The following is a 14,832-nucleotide window of genomic DNA, read 5'->3' on the forward strand; positions in this document are numbered from 1 at the left end:
AAGAGGGGTTTAGTCATAGTTGGACTATGATTTATTGTTTATTAGAGGGATCAATGGTACTTAAGAAGTTAGACGTAACTATAGAGGCAAAACGGTAATTTTGTCCAAGCTATACTTTCGAGCAATTTGTGAATGGTCATTATACTGATGATTGGTTATATCTAATGGACACGGAAATATATCTATAGTACGAAAAATGCAGCTGTCGGTCTTTAGTGGAGTGTCAGACAGTTTACGGATAATGAATAATTTAATTAAAGAGTTTAATTGATTATTCACGTACCATTGGAGCTTCAAGCTACAGGTCCGTAAGGTCGCCCCGGTAGCTCAATAGAACCAAATAAAAATCAGTTTCTGGATTTATTTGAATTATTCAAATTAATTTAGATAATTAATTATATATGATATAATTGTTATAATGTATTTGATACATTATAATATAAAGTTTATTTAAGAGAAAATAAATATTTGAATATAATTCAAATATTAATTAGGTGAATTGGATTCATATTATTAAATTTAATATAAATGTGATTTATATTAAATACCATTTGTGAGAAAAAAGAAACTACAGGTTATATTGTATATGATATAATATTGAAACTATAGATTATATGTTATATTTGATATAACACATAGTTTAATATGATAAGTTTATTATATAATAAGTTTGCAGGGATTAGAGCCCCACGCAGTGGAAGATAACAGATCTAACTCTAATTTTAATATCAAATAAAATTGACATTGGAAAACAAACCTAGGCTAAACATACATTTTAAACGAAATAAAGACTGAGAGAATTTCTTACCTTGATTCGTCTGGATCAAATTCTCTGACTGATAAAGCAACACACCCAAATAGCCTTCACTAGTATTCTCACAGATCTGATGAGGCAAGATGGTGGGATCCCCCCTTCTTGATTTTAGGATAAGGGAGATTACCGGGAGAAAAAAAATCTGAAAGAGAAGATGAGAATTTTTTTTTTTCAATCACTCACTCTGTGATCCCCAAATTTGAGAACTTTCTCTCTCCCTCTGTTTTTTTTTTTTTTTTTTTGAGAGATTCAGAGGGAGAAGGAGAGTTGTACAGGGGAGGACTCCCTCTCCCCTTAAAAAACGTAACTCCCCAACGTGGGGAGTTACATTTTTTTAATTTATTATTATTATAATTATTAACTAAAATAAACAAATCTAATTTTAATTTATTTTAATTAATTAAATAATAATAAATATATATTTAATTTAAATAATAAATTAAATCGAATTTAATTTATAAAATATTAAATTCAATAATTATTAATTAATCAAATTAATTAATAATAATTAAATATCTCCTATATTTAATTAAATGTGTATTAGAATCATATTCTAATACATCCGTCTTATATAACCAATAATTTTAATTCAATTCATTTAATCAAATCATATTTGATTAGATATAATTGAATTAAAATAATTTATTCTCTAATTAATAAAATTAAATATCACATATTAAATTTAATCTTATAATTGAATCATATTCAATTATCTTTCTGTCATATAATCTATAGTTTTAATTTTATAAAATTTAATCAAATCATATTTGATTAAATAAATTGAATTAAAATAATTTATTCTCCAATTAATTAAATTTAATATAACATATTAAATTTAATCTTATAATTGAATCATATTCAATTATCTTTCTCTCATATAATATATAGTTTTAATGTGTATCTGACTACACAGTACTTTTAACCTATAATTTTAATATGAAATTAATGCATATTACAGTTAATATTTGAAATCTTTCAAATATTTGATTCTCCCATCAATTAATTTTTAAATCAAATTCAAAAACAAATTTATATCACAAAGATTAATTAATTTATAAACTTTATATTATAATGTATCAACATACATTATATTATTTTATCTTATTTAATTTGAACAATTTAAATTATTTAATTTCCTCAATACCCTTGAATGAGCTACCGAGTTAATCAATATTCGTTAACCGAGTTAATAAATATGAGATTAATTAGCTAAACTCATTAACCGAGTTAGTTAATATTCGTTAACCGTGGGTACACTCCACTATAGACTCACAGTTGCACTTTTCTCACTATAGATATATTACTATGTCCATGGATATAGACCAATTACAGCAAGTTAGTCCTTCATGAGTATTCGTAACACCAGTTGGGTCAAATGATCATTTTACCCCTGGGTTACTTCTACATCCTTAAGTACCAATGCTTCTCTAATGAACAACCTATTTGTGGTCCAACAAACAAACACCCTCTCGAGTCAATGAAAGGGCAGGGCTCTTTGTTCAAGAACCGGAGACACCAATTAAAGGAATGCTCATCTACTTTCTTAGAGTAGAAAAGGAGTGAATTCCATCTTATGAAATTACGTTTCCAACTGTCCAGTCGGTTTTTTCCCCAAAATGGTAGGTATATTGAGTCGGCTAGCCAGCCACTTTCACCCATACAAATCAAAGGACAATTCCTCATGAACAAGAGTTCATAACTCTCTAGGTTTCTTAGGCCATCCTAGTGAAATAAAAACCTAACTAGTCAACGACATTACAGCTAAAGTTTACTATTTTACTGTCCGGTCTCATGCAAACTCATTGCATTAGATACCCTCACTCACATATCTCCTACATGAACACGTTGAATCATTGTGGTTGTATCAAATACAAAATAGGTCATATACATAGTGTTACAAGATAAGGTACCTAACCTTATCCCTATACTATAGACCCTTTAGGTTGTATCTTAAACAGTGATCCTCGTATGTCTCTACATATAGCTCAAGACTCATACAACAATCCAGGATGATAGTTTATTGGATTAGAGTTATTTAGGCATGATTAACTTAATATAAACAATAACTCTTTATTGTATAAACATCAATAATAATTTATTAATGAACAATCAAAGTTATATTTACTATCTACGAGTTTTAGGGCATAAAATCCAACAAAGTTAGTTATCATATAATAATTATTAAATGTTTTAATAAAAAGGAACTATTTTGGAAGGGAGTTGTAACTCCCTCGCCTACCTTTTCTCTCTCAGGCATGAGAGTGGGGTAGTGCTCTCATTCATCCATTTAGTTGGTTTTCTTGAGAAATATCACAAAATAGTTCTCTGTGAATTTTAAGAGAAGAGAAAGTTTCATACTCCCTACTTCTCACTTCCTCTCAAAATCTTCTCCCTTCCCTCACCAAGATCACCAAAGTCTACACCTCCCTGATTCTCACTGGAGAACACCGAAGTCTCTAATTGATGGTGTCCCAATTGGCCTTTTTGGTTGTCGTTCGTGATTTATACATAGAAAGGATTTTAACGTGAAGTTTTGAGATCTTCAAGGGTAAGTCCTTATAGGCCTTTTCTTCTTCTCTTTTTTAAGCATGCTATTGTATATTCTCTGTAAATACATAAGATTTCTACTTTTCTATAAAACTTCGATTCTGTAAAATTGGAAATTTTGGGACGATTTCGCTACCGCTCAAGGATCTTATCATTAAGGTTCGTTCAAAGGATGGGTGTGAAACATGTTTGTTTACTTTTGCTTGTATGTTTTTTGGTCTGGCTCAATTTCTAGGTATGGTTGATGCTAAATTTTTTATTCATAGGTGATATTCTATATTCTTGATGCGTATCTGGATAACTTTTGAGCATCTAAATTCGAGTATTGTGTTTTGTATTTTTATTTATTTTCCGAGAACAATTTTTGTTATGAATGGTTGTTTGGTACAATGAATGTATGTTTGCTCCGTTTTTCATTTCTTTTTTATGAGAGTTGATAATACACATTTTGAGTATATGCTTGCATTTTCTTAGTAAGAAAATTTCTTTCGTGATTCTAAGCTCATTTAAATTTTTCTTTCTTGTCATTTCATGCATATTTAAGAACTTTGTTGAGTATTTTTTAATCTTAAATTCTTAGAACGGTTTATCTTTCTTGGATATTTGTTGTCACTTCGAAAAGCTCTCCATTGGTTTTAAAGTTACCTTTCTTGTTTTAGAGTAATGCTCGAAAGAGGGGATAAAAATGAGCCTAGTGTGTGTGAATAAAAAAAAAAGCAATAGTTACTAGAAAGAAGTGAGTTAAGAAAAGAAAAATATAACTTGCAAGTAAAAAAGAAAAAAAAAAAAGTTGTGTGTGTGCATGGATAGAGATGAAAATACCTACCCTTGTTGTGTTTAGTTAGGATCCCGCGAGAAAAGAGTCCCATGGGTCCCTACAATAGGTGTCTGAAAGCTAAGCCTCTAGGTAAAATAAATGTCCTCTACATTGTGTGTGCGAGTAAATCATCTTGTCTTAGCATTATCTTAAGCTGATAATTGAGCCAAAGTAGAGAGAAAAGAAAATGGGAGGTGGATAAAACTTTTTTCCAAGATTTCTTTGATTTTAAAATTACAAAGCTTTGTTTCATTCCTTCATGGTTTAACTTGCAAAGTATTTTAAAATAAGTTTTATTGATTTTTGAATTTAGATTACGTAAGTGATTGCTTTCATGACTTGAAGATTGTTAAAACTTGAGATTTGATCCGTTTAATTGAGTAAACAAAGATTGTTAAAACTTGAGATTCGATCCGTTTAATTGAGTAAACAAAAATCTTTTATGCATGATTGTATGTTTTTACCTTACTCAAGACGATCAAGAATTAAGTTCGGAGGTGTTGATACCATCTTAAAAGTGTTATAATTCCTTGCTTAGTCTTCCTTGTTCATGAGTTTTTATGTATTAATGGTCATATTTTGTAGGAAATAATCATCTGAGGGATATAATGGTCAATTGGAGCAAAAACGCCCCATAAAAGAGCTAAATCGGAGCTTATAAGAATCAAGTATTAAAACGACAGAATAATTACGAGTTTGCCCCTGAGTAGAAGTGCAGCAGCAGAAGGGATGTGCTGTGCTCGGAACTGGAAGGCCGAGAGCATGAAGCATCAGAGCAGAGTTGGTTGTCCTGTAGCACAACTGCGCCACAGATTTTGATTAAATTGATACGGGCTCGAGCACGCATGGATGAAATCTGAGAGAGGTGCTACGATGAGCGCCTAGGCACTCGCCTATGCACTACGACAAGAAAAAAAAACTAGATTGTAGCTATGCTCTACCCTAGCACAATGGCGCTCTGCCCTGTATTATAAAAGGATTCTTCAAATCTTCGCATGGGAGATTCACTTCAACTCGATTTTCCTCTCAATTTTCCAGATCTCTATACTTTTGTCTCTCATTTTCTTTTCTGTCCTTTCATCCTTGCTTGTTATTCCATGATGTATCTTGAAAGAATGCAAGGATAAAGGTAAGAAATTCTAGTCTAGGTTAGGATGAGTCTTAATCATTCTTGGTTATGAGGTTGTAATTATCTGTAATTCTGGATGAATTTCTTGTTGTAATTTCATTCTTGAATGGTGAATGAACCTCTATGCATTTAGTTTTAGGGTTTTTGGCCGATTCTCTTTAATTCTTTGAATGTTAGGAATTGTTGACATGTCTATGTGTTTAATCTCAAAGAGCAAAAAATAAAGCATGCTTATGTATGAATTAGGTTAATTAGGTTAATCTTTTCATAATATTTCATGATTAGTTGATTTCAAGAACAATTGAATTAATAACCTAAACTTTTCGAACTATTAATTCATCTTAGTCAAGATTACCTTTTAATGCTTAATATTGAAACTATCTAACACAGTTAATTAAGGCATTTAGAATTGATTAAGTGATTAATCATGAAATCAAGGTATGCATTTCTAGGCTTTTAGGCTTCATAGGCTAAGTCAATAATTAGGAAGAAAATTCATTTGTTTAAGGTATGCAATTTTAGGCTGCATAGGCTGCATAGGCTAAGTCATTAATTAGGAAGAAAATTCACTTGTTTAGGGCCAATGAATCACTACTACAAAAACAACATTACTTGACGGTTGCAAATTAGAAGTACTTAACGTTTTTAGGAAAAAAAAAATGTCAAGTTATATGTAAAAATGTAAGAAGTAATGAAAAAAGCGGAGGATGACCAAATTTTTTGAATTTTTTTCACGCTGACCAAGTACTCGATGATTAAGAAACATCAAGTTTAACTTTATTTTCATGTCATTTTGAAAACGTCAAGTATAACTTATTTTCATAAAGAAATAAAAATCCTCATGTGGAATATTGGCTTCCCTCATTTACGGAAAGAAAATCGGTCGACACTCGCGCGCTTGGTTCTTCATCTTCGTCCCATCATCTTCAAAGTTCTTCCCAAAAGTTAGGGTTTGCTAACAATTGGTCCCTTCACGCTGCCGACTATGGTACGACGCTATCGCCGGTGGTTCGACACTACTGTTGGTGGTTTGACGTTGCCACCGGTGGTTCCATACTGCTGTATCGACGACAGTACCGACGCAAACCCCCTGTAAGTTCAATTCACACATTTTTTATTCCACTTGCTTTCTTCTTCCAAAAATAGATGGTTCTCTCTTTGTAGTTTAGATTGCTTTGTAATGGATGGTGCTCTCTCTATCTCTATTTTCTTGATGTTTTTCTCTATTTCTCTTCTACTGTTGGTCTCTCTTTTTTCTTGATTTTTCTGGTATTAGTTCAAGAATTTTGGCGTTGTTCTTACTCAAATGTGAATCACATTTTGGTCCTAAAAAGGTTTGTTTGGTCATATTTGATGTTTTATTTGGAGGTTTTTGGCATTGTTCTGCTCTAACTTTCACTAGAATATTTGTTTGGTCCTAAAATGTGTTCAATTCTTAAATGATAAAATTGATTGGTTTTACGAACTTTACATTATAGTTTGTAGATTCAGCCTTAACTAGAATTATGTGTATACTATGTTGAGGACCCAATGAAAGCTAAAAATTTGATCGAATGTTTGACCCAGAGATACTTACGTAAATGCTTACATTAAAAATTAACTAGTAAGGGACCAATCTCTCTAAACATCTCTAACTTCTATGTGATTTGGTCTACAAATCTCACTATCTCTTGTAGTCATCATCTAGGACACGACTTTGGTGAAAGTTGTCACTTAATTTGTTACCCACACTTTACTTGTGGAAAATTAATTAGTAAGTGTCATTTGTAAGTGCCATTTTTTTAATACAAAGGATATAATTTTATTGAAAGTTAACCATTAATCGTTATATTTTCTTACTAGATTTAAAATTATGGATAAATTGTGGATTCTGTAGAAAATAACAAGGTTTTTAAGTGAGTTTTATTGGGTTTTTGGAAAAATTAAAGGCCCAATGGCATTCTTGTAATTAATGAGCAGTGGAAATTTTGTAATATCCCTATCTTCTCCAAAATAGGGCAATTTTCGTGGGTCTCTTTTTTTGGCTGAAGAAGAGAGACAACCGCATGAAGAAAACAAGTTCGCAGCAGTCGCCTGAGGAGATTGTGAGTCCTCTGGACTGTGCGGCCGGCTTCGTGGAAGGCCAAAGCCGAAAGCGATGTCTAAAGCCGCCTGTGAGTAGCCATCCTTGAAGAGCCACTCGGCTGGACGTTGGGTGTCGGCTTCGTGGAAGAGCAGTGGTCGGCCATATCCGGTTTAGCACGTGGGTGCACTGGTCAACTTCGGTTTAGCGCGTGGGTGCGCCGGTCAGTTCCGTTTAAGCGCGTGGGTTTACTTGCAGATTTGGTTTTAGTGGTTCGCCGGTCAAAGGTGGGTAGCACACTGTTTTGGGCTATTTTACAGCGGGTTATTCTCAGTTTTCAGAGGTGATATTGTGTGCGGATCTCTCAGTATCAATGGATCTTAGAATTACAGCTTGGTGAATTCATTGTTTATCTGTAATTTATAAAATTTCTTTATTGCTCATTAATAAATTAATTTAAGCTGATTCTCAAAGTGGATGTAGACCAAACTGGTCGAACCACTATATATCTTGGTGTTCTTTACTGCTTTCGATTTATTTCTGCTGATTATTTGCATTCTGTTTGGCCATCTAAGTTAGGTTCAGAAACTCTCACAAGTGGTATCAGAGATCCAGTTGATCCAATGTCTGAGGCCGACTATATTTATATATATTCTACTTGAGTTTAAATGTGGTTCATCTCATCTATTCTCCTACAAATCACTTGTATCCCATATTGCGTACACTTGATGAATCTCTACAATCTACTATCCTCCTTGTTAGTCTGGTGAGTTATTCCTGACTATCATTGTTTTTGGATTATATACATTTTCTTCCTATCCACTTCTACATATCTATATGTTCATGGTTTATTTGATGGCAACTAACGGCAACACCATTTTAGTGCTAGAGTCAATTCGGTGGTTCGTTGATCCTCAAACTACAATCCCCAAGTAAAATAGGTATGTATATGTTTGTCCAAAATGTATTCCTAAATTATTAGTCTTACATACCGTGACTTTCTAACTAAATACTTTCTTTGTTTTTTTCAGCCCAAACTATTAACACAACCATTGGTATGAGGTTCGTGTATTATGTATGTTTTTCCTAATTTTAAATGTTGTATATTTGGGTTTGACTTGTAGTTGAAGTACACTGCCATTAGTTTGTGGTTTTTTCCTATTCTTTGTAATTCATGGTTTTTCATACACTGCCCATTGAACATGGACATTTGATAGTTGACTCATAAATTATATTTTTTTTGTGCGTTTGATAATGATGACGTATGAATATTTACAAGTGCTACAACTCATAACAATTTTGTATTAATCATTATGGTTACCATCTTTTGCATTTAAATAGTTATAAATGAAGCATATAATTATGAAGAAATAGAGAGTATCTGAACAACAATACGGTTAAAAAAATTCTTAATATAGTACAATCGCCACACCTTATTCAATCTAAGGTACAGTTTAATGAATGAAAATATGGAAAAATGTTTTGGAAAATCTTAAATTTTAACTTATTTTTAACCGTATTATTAATATTAGCATTCGTATTATTCAATTTAGTATTAAAAAGTTGGTATTTCGTTGACTATTTACAATTAATCTTAAATTTTGACTGATTTTTTTAAACAACAATAATAACAAATTATTTAAAAGACGTTTTGAAGAAAGGGATAATAATCAAAATAATCTTAATTACTAATTCTAATATAAGTTATGTATTTCAATTAAGGCCCAATCTCTGATAAAACTATTTTTCCTTTTGTATCATAGGGTTTTAGGTTTCTATCCCAAAATATGGAAAATGAAGAAGTCTTTACTATCATTTTAATCATCACCACGTCCCAATGACAACTATTCCTAACATTGGCCCTGTTACTAAATGACCATCGTAGAATAGAGACCCAACCCTCCTACTTAGACATCAAATTAGACAGCTAAACTTCTTTCGGTTTATTTATGAGAATGACATCTACTGTCGTGAGAGCACACTAGTGGATAGATGGACTTTCGTCATCCTCTGTAACAGGCTTAGGATGACCATCGTCTGGCCCCTACTCAATGTGTTGATGTCCAAGAGATGGTGGCAATTTTCCTCCACATTTTGGCACACGACATTAAGAACCGAGTAGTTGAATGAATGTTCGTACGGTCTGGTGAAACTATTTCGAGGCATTTTAGGTCCTTTCTGACTGCAGTACTACAACTTCATGAGTTACTCCTGAAAAAATCCGAGCCTATCACAAATGACTGCACTGACAGTAAGTGAAAATGGTTCGAGGTATTACAATAATTTTAATTCAACTCCTAATTAAATATTATATTCTAGATTTTTAGGAAATTAGTAAATGTTTATCCCTTTATCAATGTATGATCCCATATTGTCTTGGTGCATTGGATGGCCCATACATAAAGGTCAATGTAAGTACAGCCGACTGTCCTTGCTATCGTATTCAGAAAGGTGATATAGCCACGAATGTGCTTGTCGTCTGATCAACAAATGGCGAGTTCATATTTGTGTTGCCAGGGTTCAGGCTCTGCAGCCGATTCTACAGAGCTTAGGGATGAAATTTCATGATCACACGGGTTGAAGGTTCCTAAGGGTATAGACTTTTCTAATTCCTATTGGGAATGTTCTAGAACTCGCAGTTCATAAATTTTGTGTTAAACATTTTATTTATCAATAAAATATTTTTGAGTATCTTAATCAATAAAATTGTTGATTTTTCATTCTATTATGAAAATCCAATAAACATATCCATGGCTATAGTATGAATACTTTAACTTATGAGGTGCCATAAACAGTATCAAATTAATAGTATATGACCAAAATGGTCTATAAGTATATGAACGAAATTGTGTATCTCATCCTAGTAATACTATTGGATGCGACCATTTTGTATAGGTAATACAAATGATGTGATACACAGGTCATTCATATAGAGACATGTGAGTGGAGACATCCTATACAATGAGTTTGCATATGTCTACCACGAAAGTCACTTTATTTTATAACGACCATTTACTGTTAAAACTGACTATTTCATAATTAAGTAACCTAGGATAACTCGATCTTAATCTTGAGCTAGCTATGAACTCTTGTTTATTCAGGATTATACTTTGATCTGCATGGGTAAGAATAATCCAACAACACTGCTCAATAAGCTTTCCATTTTGGGAATAAGATCGGATGGATAGCTGGGGATATAGCCCTGCAAGATGGAATTCACTCCTACTCATTTTAGGGTTAGCAGATAGGTTGTTCTCTTAAGTGCTAATTCTTGGTCTTGAACAATCAGGACCCCGTCTTCTCATGATAGAGAGGGACATGATTCATAAGTAGTATTATGAATCAAGTTGTTCATCAGATTGTCAGTGGGAACCTAAGGAACAATATGTATTTACAGGGTAACATGGTAGTTTTGACACAACTGTAATTACAAACGACCTATGAAGGATCGACTTACTGATTATGGTTTACATGGACAGAAATATATCTACAGTGAGGAGAGTGCAACTATCGAGCTATAGTGGTGTGTCTTGATGGTTAACGAATGGTTATTAATTTGATTAAAGAGTTTAACGAATTAATTACAATCCTTGGAGCTCATGATCTGTAGGTCCATTAGGTCCCTCTACTAGCTCTTAAATTGGAATAACAAATTGAGTATTGATGTATGAAATTAGGATTATGAATTTGAAATATTTAAAATAAATTTTAGGGTTTTCGATTGATTATATATAATACAATTAAAAATGTTTGAATTAATCGAAATTAAACGAAATTGGAAAATAAATTAATATTTAAATTATGATTTAAATATAAAATTGATTTATTGGTGAAATAGATATTTTATCGATTTAATATTAATATATTAAATTAATATTTTTTTAGTTAAAAAGTTTAATTAAAAATGAATTAAAATTAGTTTTATTTAAGTTAATTATTTTTTAATTAATTTTATAAAACTAATTTAAATAACAAAATAAAATATTTTTTGAAATCATTGTAAGTTAATGGATTTTTCCATTGTTTTGGAAAAACCCACTAACTTCTTTTGATGGATTATCACCAAAATCCAATTCAATCTTGTGACGATCTTCAAAGAGGAGTTGCCCTCCATGCAACCCTGTATATTTGCATGAATTCTATCTATATATAGAAGCTCTATGCATTCAGATGATTAAGTAATCCGAGTTTTACTTGCTGCAGTGAAAACCTGAAAACCCTACTCATCCCTCCCTTGTTCATCCTCAATTCAACTTGATTTAAGTGTTTCCACCACACGTTCCTTCTTGAGCATAGTGGAGAAGATCTCGGTGGTGGTCTTCTTGAAGATTTAAGTTCTATTTTGATGAATTTCTGCTAAATTCGTGAAAGAAATCTTCAAAGGTAATATGTGTTTTAAATCCTCTTATGAATGTCATATGAATAACATGCTTAAAACTCAAATTAAATGTAGTTTAAGTGCTTATTGATTCTGATGTCTTCCGTTGCATGTTATATTACTCCATCAATTCCATTGTCTGGATTTAAGACCAAATAGTTTGTCAATTAATTTTATGTATACCATTTAGGTTATTATTACTTATGTGATGTTGGATATCCCAATGCTGAGGAATTCTTGGCACCATATAGGCGGAGTGGTACCATCTTTTAGAATGGCGTGGTGCTGGAAATGCACCGACTAATCCACGAAAAATTTTCAAAATGTAACATTCATCTGCTATAAATTGCATAGAAAGAGCATTTGGCATACTCAAAGGTCGTTGGGCGATCCTACGTGGAAAGTTCTACTATTCAGTTAAGATCCAATGTAGAACAATAACGATATGTTGCCTGCTGCACAACCTGATAACGAGGGAGATGAGCAAGACTACAATGTCTGGAACAACGGATGACGAAGATTTTACATCTAACAAGCTCCGCAATGAAAATATTGAATTTATTGAAACATCCGACTAGTGGACCAGTTTCAGGGATGAGTTAGCGACACGAATGTTCGATGAATGGGAACAAGTTGTGAGCACAAAGTTTCTTGTTCAATTAGCTTTACTATGAATAACTTCCTCCTACTTTTAGACTATGTTATCTCTCGTGTCCAACAATCTACTTTAGTGAATTATCTTAATTTATGTTGTGTTAATTGATTCATGTAAATGATGAAACATGTTCTATGTTTTTTGTACTCAAACTTTGTTTATCTAACTATACCCAATTTATTTTATTAAGTTATACGTATGTATGTAGCTAAATGGCAAGACGTGAGAAAATGACAAAACACATTTGGACAAAGGTTGAAGATGCACGATTAGTGGTATTGCAATTGGTAGAAACAGGTTGGCAAGCTGATAAAGAAACATTCAAGCCTGGCTATCTACAACAGTTACAATGTCTATTTACAGAAAAAATTCCTAGTTGTTCCATCAGGCTGTCAACAATAGAGTGCATGGTTAGATTTTTAAAGCGACAATATTGTGCAATCGTTGAGATGCTGAGTAATGCATGCAATGGATTTGGTTGGAACGACGAGTTCAAATGTGTGCAGGTAGAGAAAGAGGTTTTCGATGTATGGGTTTGGGTAAGAGAACACATTATAGTATTATTATCTTATAATGGTGAACTCTTTCTAATATAATATGATGTTCTAACATAATATACGTTCCTATTTGTAGTCCCATCCCAACGTGAAGGGTTTGAGACACAAACCATTCCCCCACTGTGATGAGCTTTCAATCGTATTTGGGAAAGATAGGGCCACTAGTGAAGGCAGTAAAACCCCGTTCGATCAAGCATCTGCAACAGATGAACATTTGGAGGATATTCGATTGAAATCACAGGTTAATGAGCAATAAGAAAGTATACCTGACATGAACATACCAACTGTTGATGGGATGGATGAGGTTTACCCAGATATAACCATCAGTAGGCATACTGAATCAAGTAACGATACGAGAGGAACAAAATGCAAGAGAACTCCTTTCCAATCCGAAATGCTTGACATTGTATGCACAACAATGGACGTGCAGGAAAGTAAAATGGAGAAACTTGTACAATGGCAAAAAGAAAAATATGAATTAGAGCTCAAGAGACGTCAGGAGGTCATCGAATAGATCTATAAAGTTGAAGGTTTAAAGGAGGATGATCAGTTGACCCTCATAGATCTGTTCGTGAATGATATTCAGTGAACAAGTGATTTTTTAGTTAAAAGGTATTGCATGCATTTGTTGGGCGAGACTAACTAGTTTTTTTTGTCGTTGTTTGCAAGTTGGTTTGTTATTATTTTTTGTAACTTCTCCTAATCTCTTATTCCATAGATTTTTAATATTTGTTGATTTTTTTGTGACATGTACGAATGGCCTATGGTATTGACCCTTGGATATGGATGAAAATATTTCTAATTAAGTTGTAAAATGGTCATGTATAGTACCACAAATTATATAAAATCTTTTGAGGGGAATGAATTTAATGAATTTCATATCCGGTCTAATTCTTTTATTTTATCAATGGAATGAATTTAATTAATTTCATATCCAGTCTAAGTTAATACTATATTGTAAAACCAGTTGGCTTTCTTTGATGAGAAGTTTGAAATGAATAATATAAAATTGAACTGTATACCATATCTTGAGATTGGAAAGAATAAAAAAATGCAATCAATTTCTTATTCCAAATAGGATGGATACAATAATTGGATTATAAGATGAAAAAAGAAAAAGTGTTCATACAGGCAAATTATTATAGAGTACAAAAACTAAACCAGATAGCACCGACATAACAACTCTGCACACCCAAATACAGATATATGAACTTAGACATAACAACGCTGCACACTAAACACAGACATATCGACTCAGACATAACAACTTTACACACCAAACACAAACATCAGAACTCTCTACATCCTATATCATCTCAGTGTCCCAAACAGTCCCTGAGTTTGTTTTAAATATGTATAAAAAAATTCATGCTCTCAAATTCACTATGGTAAAAAAACATAATAACTTTTTATTTGAGGGGAAGCTCTCAAATTCACTATGGAAAAAAAACATAATAACTTTTTGTTTGAGGGGAAAAAATCCAAACTAAAAGAATTTAAAGAATACATATATTTTTCTAGAAAAGGGACAAACAATGATATCCAATTATATTTGACAAATTATATTGATTTTCAAAAACATTATTAACATTTATTTTGACAAATTGAAGATAATAATATATATTTATCGAAATATTTAGTAAAGTGACTGAAGATTTACTTTGGAAGGAGTCTTTAATTGATCATGTCCCAACATGTGCGTCGACTTTTCTTTCTCAATATCTCTTCCAATTCATTTAAATCTATGTCCAACTTTTCCAGTTGGTGAAGAACTTTATTTGGATATTTTCTTTTAAGTTTTGGACATTGACAAATGAACGAAATTTCAATATTTTTAGCATCCAAAAGTTCAGAAGGGTCCATCTCCCATATG

At 32.3% G+C, this 14,832-nt stretch overlaps 1 protein-coding gene and 1 long non-coding RNA gene across 2 annotated transcripts; both read left to right on the top strand.

Moving 5' to 3' along the window:
* The first annotated feature begins 5,675 nt into the window (after positions 1-5,675).
* On the top strand, positions 5,676-8,562 carry LOC120080330 (uncharacterized). The gene is made up of 3 exons (XR_016530087.1): positions 5,676-6,399; positions 7,304-8,135; positions 8,253-8,562. It is a non-coding gene; the product is annotated as an uncharacterized LOC120080330 (long non-coding RNA).
* A 4,052-nt stretch (positions 8,563-12,614) lies between these two features.
* Positions 12,615-13,215, top strand: LOC120079165 (uncharacterized). Its single transcript, XM_039033336.2, has 2 exons — positions 12,615-12,941; positions 13,036-13,215. The coding sequence occupies exons 1-2, from the start codon at positions 12,615-12,617 to the stop codon at positions 13,213-13,215; spliced, it is 507 nt and encodes a 168-aa protein (XP_038889264.2).
* Positions 13,216-14,832: the final 1,617 nt, after the last annotated feature.

This window comes from Benincasa hispida, chromosome 6, assembly GCF_027475165.1.
Source record: "Benincasa hispida cultivar pf3 chromosome 6, pf3_genome.v1.1, whole genome shotgun sequence".
Lineage (NCBI taxonomy): Eukaryota > Viridiplantae > Streptophyta > Magnoliopsida > Cucurbitales > Cucurbitaceae > Benincasa > Benincasa hispida.